General features: G+C 38.0%; 1 protein-coding gene across 8 annotated transcripts in view; it reads right to left on the reverse strand.

The window, feature by feature from the left end:
• Positions 1-17,872, reverse strand: part of MTMR2 (myotubularin related protein 2) — a 120,098-nt gene that overhangs the window by 2,511 nt on the left and 99,715 nt on the right. For 7 of the 8 annotated variants that reach the window (XM_055320608.1, XM_055320607.1, XM_055320604.1 and 4 more), the window contains 4 exons: positions 12,821-13,006; positions 9,811-10,017; positions 5,131-5,223; positions 1,549-1,662 (listed from right to left, as the gene is read on the reverse strand). In XM_055320608.1, the coding sequence (XP_055176583.1) occupies positions 1,549-1,662; positions 5,131-5,223; positions 9,811-10,017; positions 12,821-13,006 (600 nt within the window). The remainder of the gene's footprint in view (positions 1-1,548; positions 1,663-5,130; positions 5,224-9,810; positions 10,018-12,820; positions 13,007-17,872) is intronic. The other variant, XM_055320602.1, reaches the window with a different exon arrangement.

The following is a 17,872-nucleotide window of genomic DNA, read 5'->3' on the forward strand; positions in this document are numbered from 1 at the left end:
TAAACGGATACAAGGTGGTATGTTTATATAATGGAATAATCCTGATACATATTACAGAAACTTGGAAACAGGCTAAGTGCAAGAAGCCAGACACAAAGGCCTCATCCTGAATAATTCCATCTATAGGACAAATGTAGGAGAACCAAACCCAGACATCAGTGATTGCCAAGGGACCAGGAGAAGTGATTGGGTACTTCTCAGTGTTCCCAAGTTAGTAGTGGTGATAGCTGTACGACTCTAGAGAAACTGAAAACTACTAAATCATACACTTAAAATTTTATGGACTGCAAATTATAGCTCAGCAAAAGTTTCTTAAAATCAAGATACAGTTAAATCGTATTCAAGGCTCTCAAAAGATTAAAAGTATCTTTGGAATTTAGGTACTTTTAGTTATCTAATAATTCAGTAAGTTCTTAAATGCCTCCTATGCATAGGAATACTGACTGCATGCTAGCCACTGGAGATACAGTATATTAACATTTTTAAGGGACGCCTGGGTGGCTTGGTTAAGAGTCTGCCTTCAGCTCAGGTCAAGATCTCAGGGTCCTGGGATCAGCCCCATGTCAGGCTCTCTGCTTCTCCCTCTGCCCCTCCCCACCTCTCCTGTGCTTAACTAGATACAATCTTTTAAAATAAAATGTTTTAATACCTGCCTTCAAGGAACTTACAGTCTACTACATGGCAGTTACCTTAGTGTTTTATTTAACCACACAATAGTAAGTACTATTTTTCCTAATTTACCAAAGCAGGAATGAACTTGCCTAAGGTTACACAAGAAGAGATAGATCCAAGATTTCAACCGGGGCAGCCTGGCTCCACTCCCTGCCATAATGCTTTAACAGAACAGCAAGAATAAAGTAGTTGATAATCACATTTTCAGAATGAAAACTGATGCAGAGGGAGACACCAAATCAAGATGATTTGGAATTTCATACATATAGGATAGAGATACTTTGAGGTCAGGAGTAAAACTTGAAATGTAATCCCTATAAGTTTCTTTTAAATAATACCAACCACTTACCAATGATCTCACTGGTGAAGCAAGGAAATGGTAACTTTCTACATAGTATCTTGTTAATGTTTGGATGTTTTACAGTATTATTTTACAAATTAAAAAAAAATTAAAATGGCTCCTATGTATGCAGAAGGTATTTGGGGATCTGAGCTGTCCATTCATACGTGTATATTTTGCTAACTACATTTTTCTGCATGTGATTTGAAGGATTTCCATCCTGCAAGGCCTGACGAATAACATTGGTGCTCTTAAGATTACAAATACCTCAGTTCTCTTGAGCAGACACTACTTTTCACCCACAAACTCACCGGACAGCTAGCTGCCACCTTCAGCCTCACAACAGAGCTACTTGAAAACAAATCAGGCTCAGGTGTGTGGAAAGAAGTAATAATACTACAGTATGTGGCAATAAAATTTGACCAAAGAAATCATCCAAAAGAAACAATCAGTTGAAATCTATCTAAGAATGCAGCCTCGTGGGAACATGACACATGTGGGGAGTAGAAGGGGGAGGGTCACAGCACATATTTTACCTCTTTTCCTCTCTGATGTTCACTGTTACACAGAAATGTTCCAAATAAGCAGCTGTAGAGATGGTCCAAAATGGTAATGAGAAAATATTCATTGAATTCAAATGCTGTAGGAAACTGCAAATTGAATACCACAAACACACAAAATTATTAGGACACTTTTCCAAGCATGTTCATCCATATATGGGTAGGTCCTTCATTATACTTCTTAAAACTGGGTTAAACAATATTCAAAACTATTTCTAAGCCATAATGGCATCATCCACTTCGTTCTCTGCTCGAAAGTCACTCTATCACTCTTCTGAGATTTCTCCCCAAATATCCTTTTCTTGTGCAACAAGAGTGTGAATGGTGTGACCTTGGTATTTCTGTATCTCCTGTATCTGTTAGTACCAAACTTGAAGAGTGATACATTTTGAAGTTGGAAATTCTGGAACTCTGAGCTTTTCTTTGCCAAAGATGACCATAAACAATATAAGAAGATTTTCTTTAAATTTTCAGCAACATAGTTTTGTTATTAGGAATTACACAAAAAATATCAATGCCTCCAGAAAATGTCAGCAACATACAAAAATAAAGATCCAAGGAGATGTGCAGATCATTTAAAAGCCAAGCACTCAAACCAGAGTATCCTATAATCCAGTACTTTGGCAGCCTCCTTGTAACAAACAAACAAACAAAAAATCATTTTCTCTTTAACCTAGGACAAGAGCTTGACTGGATATCTTAATATTACATAAACAATCAATGTGGGGGGCTTATCAAGGAAGGATGACAGGTCCCAGGAAGGGAAAGGGTTAGTATATGCATCTAATACTTCAAAATTATTTGAAAGTCTCCATGAAAATTGTACTGATTCCAGGACTGTGAAAAAGAACTGTGAATATTTAGATTGCAGATTTGGGGAATATATATTGGTTCCAAGTTTTTCTTAGAATGATCCCTACCCAGTAGTACAAGAAAACAGCCTGAGCCATGAAAATGGGATAGGAATGAAAGCAACTCTGCCTTGACGTTTCCAAAAATTATAAGCAAGGTATTTATTGAACAATGAAGGGTTACTAGCCTGCCTTGAATCGAAACTTTTGTGGCTTCTAAGCTGAAGCAGGTGATCCAGCACATGCCAACAAAAAGCCAATTACCTGTAAGATATTTGGTCAAATACCATTCATTCATTTACAAAATAAATCCTGTTTCCTGTACTGTTACACTCTTAATAACCGCATTAGCCAACTGTGAATGCACTCTAAACTCATTAAACAGCCATCCCAAGGAGCTAAGCTTGTGATTAGTTTTTCGTCTTTTTGGCAAAACCACATGCTCAGTCATTAGAAGAGAAGAGAGATTTGACAGCGGACATGTGCTCCCACAAAACAATAGGAGCACAGCAGGAACTGCTCTGAGCAGAAGAGGAACATTTTCTCCTCACGTGTTTGAAATCGGAAGGGCGGGCAGCCCCGGTGGCGCAGCAGTTTAGTGCTGCCTTCAGCCCGGGTTGTGATCCTGGAGACCCAGGATCGAGTCCCGCGTCGGGCTCTCTGCATGGAGCCTGCTTCTCCCTCTGCCTGTGTCTCTGCCTCTCTCTATCTCTCTCTGAATAAATAAATAAATAATCTTTTAAAAACGAAAGAAAGAAAAGAAAGGAAAGAGGAAAGGAAAGGAAGGAAAGGAAGGAGGAAAGGAAGGAAGGAAGGAAGGAAGGAAGGAAGGAAGGAAGGAAGGAAGGAAGGAAGAGAAAGAAACAAAGAAACAAAGAAAGAGAGAGAAAGAAAGAAGAAAGTAGAAAGTAAGTAAGTCGGAAGGGCCCTTCATCAACTGCTTCCTGACCCAGGAGGTGGGGATGGGGATGGGGCTGAGGATAGGGGACTAGTGAGGGGATGGGGATGGGGCTAGGGTAGGGGACTAGTAGAATCTGGCTAATCACAACATAATTGGTGTCATTTTGACAAATGTGCTACTTAAGTCTGCACAAAAGTTCAATTATTTATAAAAATGATGATTGTCAATAAACATAAGGAAGAAAGATATTTATCATGTACTCTTCTATGCAAACAACTGGCACATGTTAGAAATGAACTAATACATTCACACATGTTGCCCCTTGAAACCATTCCTGTCAGAGAACAGGATAGTCAGCCATCAGTGGTGTCAATTTCAAACAGCTTCTCCAGCCTTTTTATACGGCATTTTTAATTTTTGCCAAGAGTCAAACATTTAAAACTCAAATACAGGAATGGCCAATAGTGGGTCTTCTTGTTTTTGGTCAAACCCCCAAAACTGGATTGGCAAGGATTTGTAGAGCTGCTATACTACCTCAAAAGCAATTCCAAAGGAAAAATTCAAACCTAGTCCAAGAAGTAGTGAACATCATCAAACTATGTAGCATCTCCCCTCCCTCCAACACACCAAGGGCCTTTTACAGAACAAAAATTAAACTGTCATACACATTTGCAGTATATACGTTAAAATACCAGCCTCTTCATTCTGTAGATGTATCTACAACACTGCATTTGACTCAGGAGCTTTCAAAATAATCCACCCAAATTGATATGCTTACGGGGAAAATGCTTATATAATTGGTGTGTTTCACCTGAAGATCACCGTTCGCTTTAAGAGTTTATTTATTCATGAGAGAGACGGAGAGAGAGAGAGGCAGAGACATAGGCAGAGGGAAAAGCAGGCTCCATGCAGGGAGCCCAATGCGGGACTTGATCTTGGGACTCGATCCCGGGTCTCCAGGATCACGCCCTGGGCCAAAGGCAGGCGCTAAACCGCTGAGCCACCCAGGCGTCCCCATTCGCTTTCTTTTAATGAAATAACAGCATTTTCTTGAAGTTAAAGTGTAATCCTAAAGCAAAGCAGAGCCACCAAATGCCCCATTTTATATTCATGTGGCGGTCTAACTACAACAAACCGGACTCCCAGTTGTGAGGTCTAATAAACTCCTGGGTAAATAATTAGCTGATATACCAATGAGCTGTAGTGAAGGTCTGAGATGTTTTTCCTGGGTAGAGTTAAATATTTTTAAGACACTAACCCTTTGCCTCACAACTGAAATGATCCAAACTGCCAGATTGTTTCTCAGTATCTGATACTTTTCCAAAAGACTAAAATCCATTACCATTAATATTTCCATCGATTTGTTAGAAAGTTGATTGAAGATCTAAAAAACAATTTCTCCATACCAAAAACACAACTGAACCTACTGCATACCTACCTAACCATAATTCCCATGTAAACCTATCTTTCTATCTTTCTTAGCAATGTATAGATGAGTGACCAGGTAAATATACTGTCATTATTTAACTACTTGTCCAAAATGAAGGAGGAAATCTCTTGCGTTATTATTAATGCCACTGGTTGAAATGCTAATGGGTCAAACTGTCAAGTGTTTACTATGATCTCTGAGCAATACCTTTTCATTTCTATAATTTACATAATATAATAACACGTAATAGTTCTATTACCGAGAAATCTTCCAAGAATTTCCATTTTACATGAAATGTAGGATAAGCACTGACCGAACCTCCCAACTCCAGATGGCTTAAAAGAAAAATGTAAAAATGATTATCCTAGATAAGTTACCTGTCTTGTCATTTGCCAGACACAGTCAATAAACTGAAGAAAAACAGGTGATCTGTCTGCATCTGCATGGTTCTTATCTCCATGGCCAAGTCTCTGAAGCAGAAAGAGTGAAATACTATATGAGCTTGGTGGGAGTTTTCTTTTTAATGGAAGTAATTTTCTTTTCCAATAAAAGTAATATCTTGCAATATTTTTTAAGGTTCAAAAGTCTTTTGAAGAGAGGACAGCAAGGAAAATAGAAATCACTCATAGCCTTACCAAGCAGAGGTCTCTGTTACCAGTGTGAGGTACAAACTGCCAGATTGTTTTCTGACATGGGATGCTCGTAATGGGAATTACCATTTTGTTTAAAAAATGGAACCCAGATCTTAAAAGGTTGATAGTGGAAGACAGGAGCACTCAGACCTCAAAACCCAGATTTCTGTTGCAGAGATTTAATATTCCCTAAATATTAACAGTTACTTGTCCAACAGCCTCAGGAATCACACCTTGGCCAGGACGTGTGGGGGATCTGCTGTATCTTATCTTAGCTCATCTGTCTTTATTGAAAAGAATCACATTAGCACAAACTCTAGAAAACCTTTAAAGAATGCTTCACATCTGCCCTCCAAGCATGTACTCACCTCCTTTCTCAGTTTTTTCTTCTAAGGATCTTTGCCCCAGATGACTGACACAGACCCTCCACACTCCAAAGCAGTGATTCTAAAAGTATGGTCTGTAAATTTCCAGAGGCCAGGAAGGAGTGGGGGGGATTGTGATGTCAAAACTACTGTCATAATAATACTAAGATGTTACTTGCCTTTTTCCATGCACTGACATTTACACCAATGGTGCAAAAGTGACAAAGGAGAAAACTCTAGGTTCCTTAGGAGAAATCAAGCCAGGCCCTGGAATCAAGCTACACTGGTAGTGTCATGTTCCGCCTTGACACAGAGTTGCAGTTAAATGAAAGGGAGGGAGCCAGTTTCCTTGATGAAATAAAAATTAATCCTACTAAATCTCTCCCCTTAAGGACAGCTTTTTTTTTTTTTTTTTTTTTTAATATCCTGTGTCACAAACTGGGAAACACTCATCATGTTCTTCTGCTGCAAAACTTAAGTTGATGGTAAAAAACACCACTTGTTCATGGATCATCATTTTTACTTGAAAGAACTATGGTTATTAAGACCTGAATGTCTTGCAGACATTTTTTTGAAAATGTACAAAGTGAATGTGTCATTTCAAGAAAAACAATGGTGAAATTCAAGTTTTGAGTGCAAATTAGATTTCTGGAAAACCACCTGGCATAAACTTCATAACAGACTTTCTGATATCAATGGTGGTACTAACCAGTGAGATATTAATGATAGTAAACAATGAAATACATTAACACTGGAAGAGCTGTGTAAATCAGTAAAGCCAGTATTTTCTAAATAACCAATACATGATGCTACAGAATCATACATGGGTAAAAGTTCTATTCAAAGCACAAGGCAGACCAATGGAATTTAATGGAACAAACAATGAAAAACCTATCAATTTAGTTTTGGATTCCACATTACAAGTAACCTCAAAGAAATTAGCATTTGCTAAATTTTGGCCAAGTATGAACGAATATCCATAATTCCCTGAGAAAGCTATTAAGACACACTCTGATTTTTAACCTGCTTATCTGTGTGTGGTCAGATTTTCCTCATTTCCTTCAAACAATGGTGCACATTGCAGTAAACCGAATGCAGAAGTAGTTGTGAATTTTAGCAATCTTCTAATAAACCAGACATGAAAGAAATTTGCACAAAATTCTAAAACGGCGCCACTCTTCACATTAAGCTTCTGTTGTTTTGGAAAATACAGTTTTCTTTAAAATGTTATTTAGGTTAACGTATAGTAGTACTATGGTCTGAGTGTTTGTGCCCCCCGCCCCCCAAAATTCATGTTGAAATCCTAATGCCAAATGTAATGGCAGGAGTCATCACCGGGGAGCTGCTAGTCATGAGGGCAGAAGCCTCTAATAATAAATGGTATTAGTGCTCTTATCAAAAGACCCCACAAAAAAAAAAAAAAAGACCCCACAGATGCTCCCTAGCTCTCTTCACCACATGAGGACACAGCAAGAGGTTGACAATCCACAATCCAAAATCTAGGACCTTCCAAGAATCAGACTATGCTAGCAACCTGATCTTGGATTTCCAGCCTTAAAAACTGTGAGAAATAAATTTCTGTTGAAATTTTACAAACCACCCAGTTTATGGTATTATGTTACAGGAACCCAAACAGACTAAGAGAGATTTATTATTAATAAACATTTTTTAATTTGACGTCTAATATGGTAAATATTGGTAGATATACACCATATAAACAAAGTTCTTGGGGTTATCAATAATTGTTAAGAATGGAAAGAGGTCCTGAAATCTACAAGTTGGAGACTCATTACTCTACATTAACCAAGTGAATGTACCCTCTTGACCAACTGTCCTTCAACTGCAAATTCTGTGTTCAGATAAACTAGAGGGGAAAAAATGCAGTAGGTAACCAGAGGTAGCAATTTAGGAATCCATAGCAACTTCCAACAGTTTTTAATATTTATTATTTTGGCCACATTTACGTGAACATGTCCAGCTCTGGATGACTAAAACTTAGAGGGTTTTGGTAATTTTTTTCATGGTAAGTGTATTTTAGCAAGAACTGAAAAACGTGAGCCATCTGAAAAGATACTCCAGATGCCCAATTTTATTTAATGGTTCAAGTTCAAAAGAGCAGACTACCTTTAAATGTCTGTTTCTTTCAAGTTAACAGTTAGCTCTTGAACAACAGGGGTTGTACTCTGCGAGTTCATTTACATATGGAATTTTTACAGAAATGTAAATGTATTTTCTCTTCCTTATGATTTTCTTAGTAACATTTCCTTTTCTCTAGCTTACTTTTTAATAATAATACAGTATATAATAAATACAACATATAAAATGTGTGTAAATTATCTTTTCGGTAAGGCTTCCGTCAATCATAGGCTATATATGGAGTTAAGTTCTGGAGAGAAGTCAACAGTTACATGTGGATTTTTGACTACATCCCGAACCCCCTCGTATTGTGCATTATGCAAGGGTCTTCTGTACTTATAAACACTGCTGGTATACTCTGGTAACCACAGAATAATAATGGTTAACATTAGAGTCAGCATCTGGATAAACACCTTTCAGAAAGTCTTTCAGCAAATCTAGGACAATGCTGCCAAGAGCATGCACACTCTCAGTGGCTTCAACGCTTCTGACTATCTAACTCTTCCCTTCGTGATTCTCTAACGCTGCCCCTCCCTCAACTCTACTCTTGCCAAGGTCAATCCCATCTAGACTTTTGATCACTCTGTTCCTCCTTTTTGGGAAAATATTCCTATTCCTTATTCAATTCTATGATTACAACTAGCACAGATGAGCACCACATGAGCACCAGGGCCTACACAGTTACTGTTCTCAAGTTTTCTGATTGCAGATTTCGTGTTTAGGAGAAACACAGCTAAAGATCACTTGAATGAATACACGAATCCAAAGTACAGTGAAACAAAAAAGGAAATTTGAAAGCTTGGTATCATTTCAGAGGGACATAATAACCCCATTCCTCTACTTTAGGAACTGTGATTAGTTCTGGGTATCACACTAGAAAAAAGGCATGACCAAAGAAAAGTCCAGAGGACAACTAGGGTGAAGAGGGGATTAAGATGGGAAAATACTGAGGAAAATGAATGCTTAGCCAGAAGAACTTAAGTTTATGCATGACATGGGCAGATACTTACTTCCAAAATTTTTGAAGGGCTATCTTATTTGGATAAGTAGTCATATTTGTTCTTGTCTTCAAAGGGGAAATGGGAAGGAAATTTTAGTTCATTATGAGAAAGAACTTTCTAGTAAGTAGATTTTCTGAAGTGAGACTGGAAAGCCTGAGGAAGAGACTAGCTGCTGGTTTCTGGAGGTATTAACGAAGAAACTAAATATCATTTCATGGGGACACCACAGAAGACATTTAACAATGAATGCCTGGATCTCCAGTCCTGCCAACTCAGAATGAGACCAATGACAACATCAAAATAAATTCTGAGTTATATGGAGGGCACAAAAATTTGTCATTTCCATAAAACTACCTGCAACACTCTCCATATGGATGCTCACTACAGTGTTAGTACTTTAAGAAGGATCATCAAAAAGCTGTTTATTCCCAACTCTGAGTTAAATTTTTCTTTTTTTTTCTCTGATCCTTCTTTTGGTCCCAGACTGATTTTTATTTTAAGACCCTGTTTCCATGTGAGCGCTGCTACTTTGAAGTATTCTTAAATTAAGAATAATAATTAAACCATTCTTGGCTTTCTTTACGTCAAGATTGGAAATGCCCTGTAATTCTGAAACCATTCCTGCTAATCTGCATTTGAAATAGAGACACCTCTGCAAATCAAGGACTGGTATCTGATGTTTCCCTGGCGATGATCACAGAAGACACGGAGCCAGGCACTCAACAAACAGCCCTGGCCAGATTGCACAGCCATGAGAGGACATCCTAACACTTCCCACAACTAACAAGAAAGTTCTCTCTAAAAGTTGACCCCTTTAGTCTAAAGCGGTAGTTTTCGATGAGTATCTAGTGAATAAAAGGCATTGTTCTCACATGCCTCATGTAGGGTGCAGGTGATATATGGAGCCCGGGCTCTTTACTCACAAGCTGAAATCGATGCCCAAAGCTTAACCATTCTTTTTCTATAAGGACTTCAAATCCTCGGATGCTTCGATAGTATCCATCCAACATGAGCATGGCAAGAGAAGTCAGCTGAGCCGTGCGGTCCCAACCGTCACTACAGTGCACTACCACAGATGTCTTTCCGGACTCTATTTTGTCAGCAATCCTAAGAGCCCCTGCAAGAATAAGCTGCAACACAGATTTTTAAATGAAATTTTTTAAAAAGTGCTTCCTTCTTCAAAATTAACAAAGTTTTATTACATATGACTGTCTCAATAACATGTGGAGAAAAAACATCAGTCCCTTCCTAAAAGGAATTCTTGTAAGTGGCAAAAGATCTATAATGCTTTTGCCTTTAGAACTAGAAAAATCTCATAAATGAAGGCTCCTATTAATCTGCACAACAGAAGAGCCAAAATGAAGGGTACCTTTGGGTTCTGTAAAAATCAACAGTATGAGTGCGAGAAAAGAAGGATTAAGTTTAAAAGGGATGTTTCTAAGAATATTCAAATGTTCAACATCATCTATTTAATAAAAATAATATGCCAAATGAAGTCGTACATATTACTTAAACAATAGTTAACCAAATTAGAATAAATATGAAAGCAATAAAATTGGATCTCAAAGTATTCTATAGCTTCCATGGCATGTGTTTTACTGTTTTTGTATCTGTCACATAGCTCACAACAAGAGCAGTATAAAGCTAGAGAGTAAGCTACTTTTCTGTACAGTATGAGTGAAACATTCTCATCAGGTCAATAGATTACTATTGTCAATTTAAAAGGTATTTAAAATATTTTTTTAAAATATGGAGATACTGCAAAATAATTACCTTTTCTGAAGTTGATCTTGAGTTAAAACTGGACAGAATTAGATATAACCAAAAAAGAAACACAAAAGTATAATATCCTTTAAAATGAATAATACAGGCCCATTCTTCTCTGCAACGGCTACCATACATACTTAAAGAACACTATGGGCCCCAAACATGGATTAGAATGAAATAAAGTAGATCTACTAGGCTTGCATTATCTCACGATGACCTCTTTTTGACTATAACTATAGGCATATTCTGGAAATGGGGTACTTGGAAGTAATGTCAATCTGGACTATGCATCAGAGACACCTGTGAGCATTTTTTTAAGTGTCTGGGCCCCATTCTCCACTACTCCAGCTTACCATTTTAAATATCTCCCACTTGTGGGACGCCTGAGTGGCTCAGCAGCTGAGCATCCACCTTTGGCTCTGGTTGTGATCCCGGAGTCCCGGGATCAAGTCTCACACATCAGGCTCCTGCAGAGAGCCTGCTTCTCCCTCTGCCTATGTCTCTGCCTCTCTCTCTGTTTCTCATGAATAAATAAATAAAATCTTTAAAAAAAAATCTCCCACGTGTAATTCAGTGTATATGGAGATTTATGAATCGCTAGCCTAAAGGATTAGAACAGTTGGAAAGTTAGGACTGACCAAGGAGTTATCCAAAGTAGTCACCCTCCCTTTCTCCCTCCCTCCTTCATTTATAACATTTTTGGAGATGTTACCATGTGGCAGACACTGCTTTCAGTGCTGGAAATAGAACAGTGAATGGAACAAAGGGCTGGTACATTCTACTCAGGGGAGGCCAGCAGGACACAAATAAGTAAGAAAACATATAGTGTGCCAGAGGGCAGTAAGTGAAAACACCTTGCTGGTGTTGCTGCTACTTTGTAAGATGTGGCTGGGAAAGGCCTTTCTGAAAAGGTGATATTTGAGCGGAGATCTGAGGAAGGTGAGTAGGTAAACTGTGATGGTGTGAGGACTACGGGGGAAGAAGGTAGTCCACACACAGCCTAATCTCTTACCCCTCATGAAACTTGTTTCTGTTGTAGCAAGCTTTTTGGAGAGAAAGCTTGGTGTGTGCTGGTGGAATGCCCTGCAATTTAAGAAGCCAACACTGCAATTTATGTTAGTTTCAAATCAAGTGTTAGCTCCAACAGATGGGCCACAGGAACTCATCCTCTGACTGAGGAATGTGTACACTCAGCTACATTCAAGCTTCCCAGCATCTAGAAGAGAAATAGTAATAAAAATCTCTAATTCTCATTAGGTAATTTTGGCCTTCTCTTCAGTTCTGTCTGAATTTTAGAGAATCGAATGTGAGCACATGTCTGCTCCTTACCATGAAAAATCTCATTTCCCTGCATTTCACAATATGAATACATATGTGGTTAGAGAAGTCTACACTTCAGAATGCTGTATTACTGAAATTCAGACTATATCTGAAAACATGTATGTAATTGTACTAAGTGCAATACTGTCTGGTGCTCCAAAACCAACAGTAATGGGGTGAGCACATCAGTACTCACAGGGCAGTCCCCACATCATTTAGCCTTCATACCCTTCCTTCAACTACTTCACCTCCTTTCCCCGACCAGAATGCATCCTACTTCACAAAGCGCACAACAAGGATTTAGCGAGTGCCTGTTATTCACACAGACAGCACTGCCCTAGCTCCTGAGGGGTCCAAACACACTAATAAATTATCCAGTCCAAGTTTCCACGAATTAGGCATATACACCAGCTGACACAAAGTAATTAAATGAAGTGCGAGGTCGTACCTAATGAGGTGGAAAGAGAAAGTAAAGTGAAAAGTGCAGAGAAAATGGAAGTGAGTGCGATCCAGGAAGACTTCATAGAAGAGATAATATCTGAACTGGGGTCTGAAGGATGGGCAGTATTCAGACAGGGCAGGAAAGAGAGGGGAAGAAAAAACCACAATAGAACCAAATGCAAGAAAAAAAAAAAAAGAACCAAATGCAAGTATAGGAAACTAATTCATCTAAGCAACGTACCTTAGAAGTACTTATAATTTTCAAAGCAGTTATCAATCTTTCAATGTACAGAAAGATACTTTCGTCTTCAATTGTAAGAAGAATGTCAAAATAGACAAAGAGGCAGAGAAAGTCCTTGAGTGAAATTCTGTAATAATATAAGGAAATAACAACATATACCCAACCTTAATATGTTCGAGCCAGTGAGTAGATTCCAAGTTAGACAACCAGTGAGTCTCCTCAATGTTAGGGTACACAATCTCCTTAAGTTTCCGTAATGATTCTCTCATAACATGAATATTGTGAATATCCAGGAAAACTAGTTCTGCATTTTGATAGGCATCTTCACTTTCATAACCTCCACCCTTTGCCTGGAAAAAAAGCACACACCACAGGAAATCATAAATGAACTATACCTATTATATGTAAACACAAATGAAAAAAAGTGCCATAAAGTATCCAGCAGCATGAAAGATTATACATACATATCTTTTAAGATCTTATTTATTTATTTGAGAGGGAGAGAAAGCATGGGAGTGGGTACAGACAGAGAGAGAAGCAGAGTCCCCACTAAGCAAGGAGCCCAACACCAGGCTCAATCTCAGGACCCTGGGATCATGACCTAAGCTGAAGGCAGACACTCAACCAACTGAGCCACCTGGGCATCCAGATGATTCATATTACTTATGAATAGGAAAATATCAATGGCCCAGGACATCTTAACACAGCCACTCTCTATTACACTTTCTTCTTTATAAAACAGGAATAAACACTCACCCTGACTTCCTTACATGGCTGTTAGAAAAATTTTATGTGATACCATATACGAAGGCACTTAAACATTTTCCTCCCTATACTTCCAGTTCTACCCAAACATAATTAGAGAAAATGGAAATCAATAGCTCCACGAGCAGCGACTATGTCTATCTAGTTTCTTTCTGGCCCATGTTTTTCCTTTTCACTTCATTTTCATCTTAATATTTGCAAAATGCTTTGCAATCATGACTTGCCTCAATTTTAACCACGTAGTTATTTCTAAATAAAAAGACAGAACAAGTATAAAAGCACAGAATACCATAGTATATTACTATCTCTATCCTCAAATATTTAAATCTACATTTACAGAACAAAATGAGAAATATCTGGTGTTCAAAATAAGCTGTGGCTGGAAAGAGCTTCACTTTTTTGGACTAATCTTTTTGTCTTTTTAAGTATAATATTCTCCTATTTTCTATGAATGACATATAAAATCAAGCTTCTCAGAGAAATAATGGAAAAAAATCAGAAAAATAGTAGGATATAGGGACCCCTGGGTGGCTCAACAGTTTAGCGCCTGCCTTTGGCCCAGGGCATGATCCTGGAGTCCCTGGATCTAGTCCCACATTGGGCTACCTGCATGGAGCTTGCTTCTCCCTCTGCCTGTGTCTCTGCCCCTCTCTCCGTGTCTCTCATGAATAAATAAATAAAATCTTTTAAAAAAAAAATACTAGGATAGCCACTGTAGCTATATAAAATTAAGTGCTCATGTGACTCACACCTCGAAAACAACAAAACTCACCAACTCCTAACCAACAACCATAAATTACCAAAAAAACAGAAGGTCAAGCTTCCTTTCTGACACTACGGGAAATAGTTTGAATTAAAAAATGGCACAGATACAAAGTTAACAGTGTTACACTGGGACTTGTTAACAAGGATTACTCCTGCAGCATGAGAAGAGACTAGGTCAGGGGTAAGAAACACTTTTGAGTTCAAATTCGTTGTAACAAATTCTAGAAAGATGGGAGTGTAAACTACACGGAACCAGTCACAAAAACAAACAAAACGAAAATGTTCTGGAATCAGACAGTTGTAGAACCTTGTGAATATACTAAAAACACTGAAATATACACTTGAATGGAGTGCATTTTATGACATGTGCAGTATACTGCAATAAAATCAACATTTAAAAAAACAGTAGAGCAAGTAGACAGTAAAAGCAAAACACACAAATGGTTTATTTTTTATTTTTTTTATTTATTTATGATAGTCACACAGAGAGAGAGAGAGAGGCAGAGACATAGGCAGAGGGAGAAGTAGGCTCCATGCACCGGGAGCCCGACGTGGGATTCAATCCCGGGTCTCCAGGGCCAAAGGCAGGCGCCAAAACACTGCGCCACCCAGGGATCCCCACACAAATGGTTTAAAACACAAATGGGGACATAGCATTCTGTAAAACCCCAAAACCACCCACAGCCACAAGCTCTGAATGTTGTCTGTGAATGTGTGGAAGAAGCAGAGGAAGCAAAAGACAGTAAAGGACTGGAGAACAGGAGGACTACAAGAGAGCTTTATATTTTTTAGTGTTTGTTCTGCTTCCTGTTTTGGACTTCATCTTCCGGAATAGCAGGAAAGCCCAACAGGTCAGTGTAAGAAGTGCAAATGAAACCAGGAAGGGTTCTGTCCATTCTCACAGTTGATGAGTCAAATGGGTCTACAGTAGATCTAAAGGAGTGAATGCTGTCCAACCTTTATAAACTCTCCTAATAGACCAGCCAGGGATCACTTCCACGAAGCACATAATCAAAACTGAGCAAGACAGAGACAAAACAAGACAGAAGAGAAGGTCCAGACAAAACAAAACAAAGGAAGAGAAGTTTCAGATAAGGAAACAGAAGAAGGTGTTGGTTGGGTAGGAGAGACAGGACAGAGCCAGAAGTCCCAGAAAGTAAGACTTCCTATATTTTAAGGCTACATGCAAATAATAACAGAGGCAGCTCAGTGAAATTATTAGTCCTTCTAACTTCTGGGTACACCTAACTTCTGAACCATGCCCTCTAACTGAAGCAACCATCCTGAAGGAAAACTAATTTCACCTAAAAATGAGTAACATAAAAGGATCAAGGTCAATTCCCATAGGTGCTATCCTAAAAAGAGAATGAACAGCAATCATAATATACTAATATACCCACTGATAACTTCCCTCAACACTGAAATCTTTTTTCTTTTGAGATTTTATTTATGTATTCATGAGAGACACAGAGAAAAAGGCAGAGACATAAGCAAAGGGAGAAGCAGGCTCCCATCAGGGAGCCTGATGCAAGACTTGATCCCAGGACCTCAGGATCACAGGACCTGAGCCAAAGAAAGACGCTCAACCACTGAGCCACCCAAGCATCCCTGAAATCTCTTTTCAAGCAAGCTAAAGATATTAAAAAATAATACCAGGCATTAACGACAAAATAAATTGGAATTAGAAAACTCAAAAATGAATAGAACTCAGTAACAAATTAGAAATGAAAGAAAAAAATCAGGAAGACTAAAGCAGCAGCAGCAGCAACACAAGAGTAAATAAATACAGCAGATATCAAGTTAAAAGAAACAGAAAAGGAAAATCTTTAGAACCATAATGAAATTAAAAAGACGTAAGAAAAAAAAAAGACGTAAGAAGGAGTCAAGAGAAAGTGACTAATGATGAAGAAAGAAAAAGAAGAGTCAACACAAGAGTCCTGACGAAGAAAGTCAGAACAAAGAAACAGAATACTTAAAGAAAACTGCATGAAATTTTTTGTAACTGGAAATTACAAATTGAAACAGCACACATGCATACCTGAGAATACAGACCCAGAACACACATGAAGACATATTCTGGCAATAACTGCACTTCAAAGAAAAAGAAAAAAGTCCTTTGAATATCCAAGTAAAAGGAGGTAAAGAAATTGAGTTTATTATTAGCCTTTGAAGTTTTATGCCAAAAGAAAATAAGCAACATATTTAGGAAACTCCAGAAAATCACATGTAAGCCAAGGGTTTTCTGTCCAGCCAAACTGACTTTCAAAGTTTAATAAAAGGACACAAGTTCCTGTTAGCATGCACACACTCACAATATTGTTCCCAGGAGCTCTTGTTGAAATATTTAGAGAACAACTTCAGACAGTAACAATAATAACAATAATAAGAATGCCTAGAAAGATAAAATATACAAATTGGTTGTGAGCTCAAAACATATAGCTACGTGCGGAAGTCAGAGATAAAGGGGAGAGTATGTGTTCAAAACTGAGAATGTAGTAAGGCTATATGTGCTTACAGTATAATACAATGTATTTTAAAAGTGGGTGAGAATGGGGAGAACAGATGAAAAAAATCAACTTTCTAGTAAGTACTGGTGATGGCAGTATTAATATCATTATTCCAAGACTGGTAAGATGAAGTACACAAGTAACTGTGGAACATACATATCTCATCCCCTGGGTCTTTGAAAACCAGGACTCCTGGTGGAAGAAAGGAGATACATACATAATTTAAAAGAAGCTATGTAAAAACTGTCTAGCACTGAATACAAATTGAAAGCACCAGTATGAACTCCCAAGGTTCTTTATCTTTCAAAATATATAAATATCCCCTAACTCTATTCACAGGAAAGACTTCGAAACAGTACAAACCCAGTAGCAAATATCCTCAGCATGCCAGACAATGGTTTGCAACAGCATTCAATACTCACAGGAATGAAAACTTCTTGGACAAATAGCTTTTTCACATCTGGGGCAAGCAAAGCACAAGATTTTGGAATGAATCTGCTATATCTCCTCATACCAGATAGCAAAGATTACTACAGTTACGTCAAAAGAACTCGAGAGATAACTTGAAAAGCCTCCCTCTGACCAAAGATGAGAAATTTTAAGTTCAAAAAAATATTATCTGTGATGGATTAGAAAATGTGAAATATATTTATATTCATGCATTCATAATGATACTTTAAAAAATTAGGCACTTTCACAGGATGATAGGAAGCAAGCTCACCACTGGGAAAACTGGCTAGGAAGAAAGAATCAAGTATTTTTCCTGGCTTTCTTATATGAACTAAATTGCTGGTTAAACAAAATACAGACAAAAGAGTTTCTTTATAGAAAGAGTTCAACCAACAGCTAAAAGAGAAATCATGAAATTAAAATACCACCATTTGCAAGCCCAGTGAGTTAATGCATCTAGGCACTGAGCAAATAGCTGTGAACACCTCAAAAAAAGAGAGTCAGCCACAAATGACATGCCTCCTGATATATCCCCTATAGCCATGCCAAAGGTATCAAACCTGGATCTAAATAAACCTCTAAATTCACATGAAAGAAAATCAAAGAACAGAAAAAAGGTTGAACCCCATCATAACTCAACAGCTAAATCTGGACTAAGGGAACTCCACAGATAAAATGTCAAGAAAAGAAAGAGATGGGCAAGAGGAAGACTACATATTGAGAGAGACT

The sequence above is a fragment of the Nyctereutes procyonoides genome, unplaced genomic scaffold, assembly GCF_905146905.1.
Source record: "Nyctereutes procyonoides isolate TBG_1078 unplaced genomic scaffold, NYPRO_anot_genome, whole genome shotgun sequence".
NCBI classification, from domain to species: domain Eukaryota; kingdom Metazoa; phylum Chordata; class Mammalia; order Carnivora; family Canidae; genus Nyctereutes; species Nyctereutes procyonoides.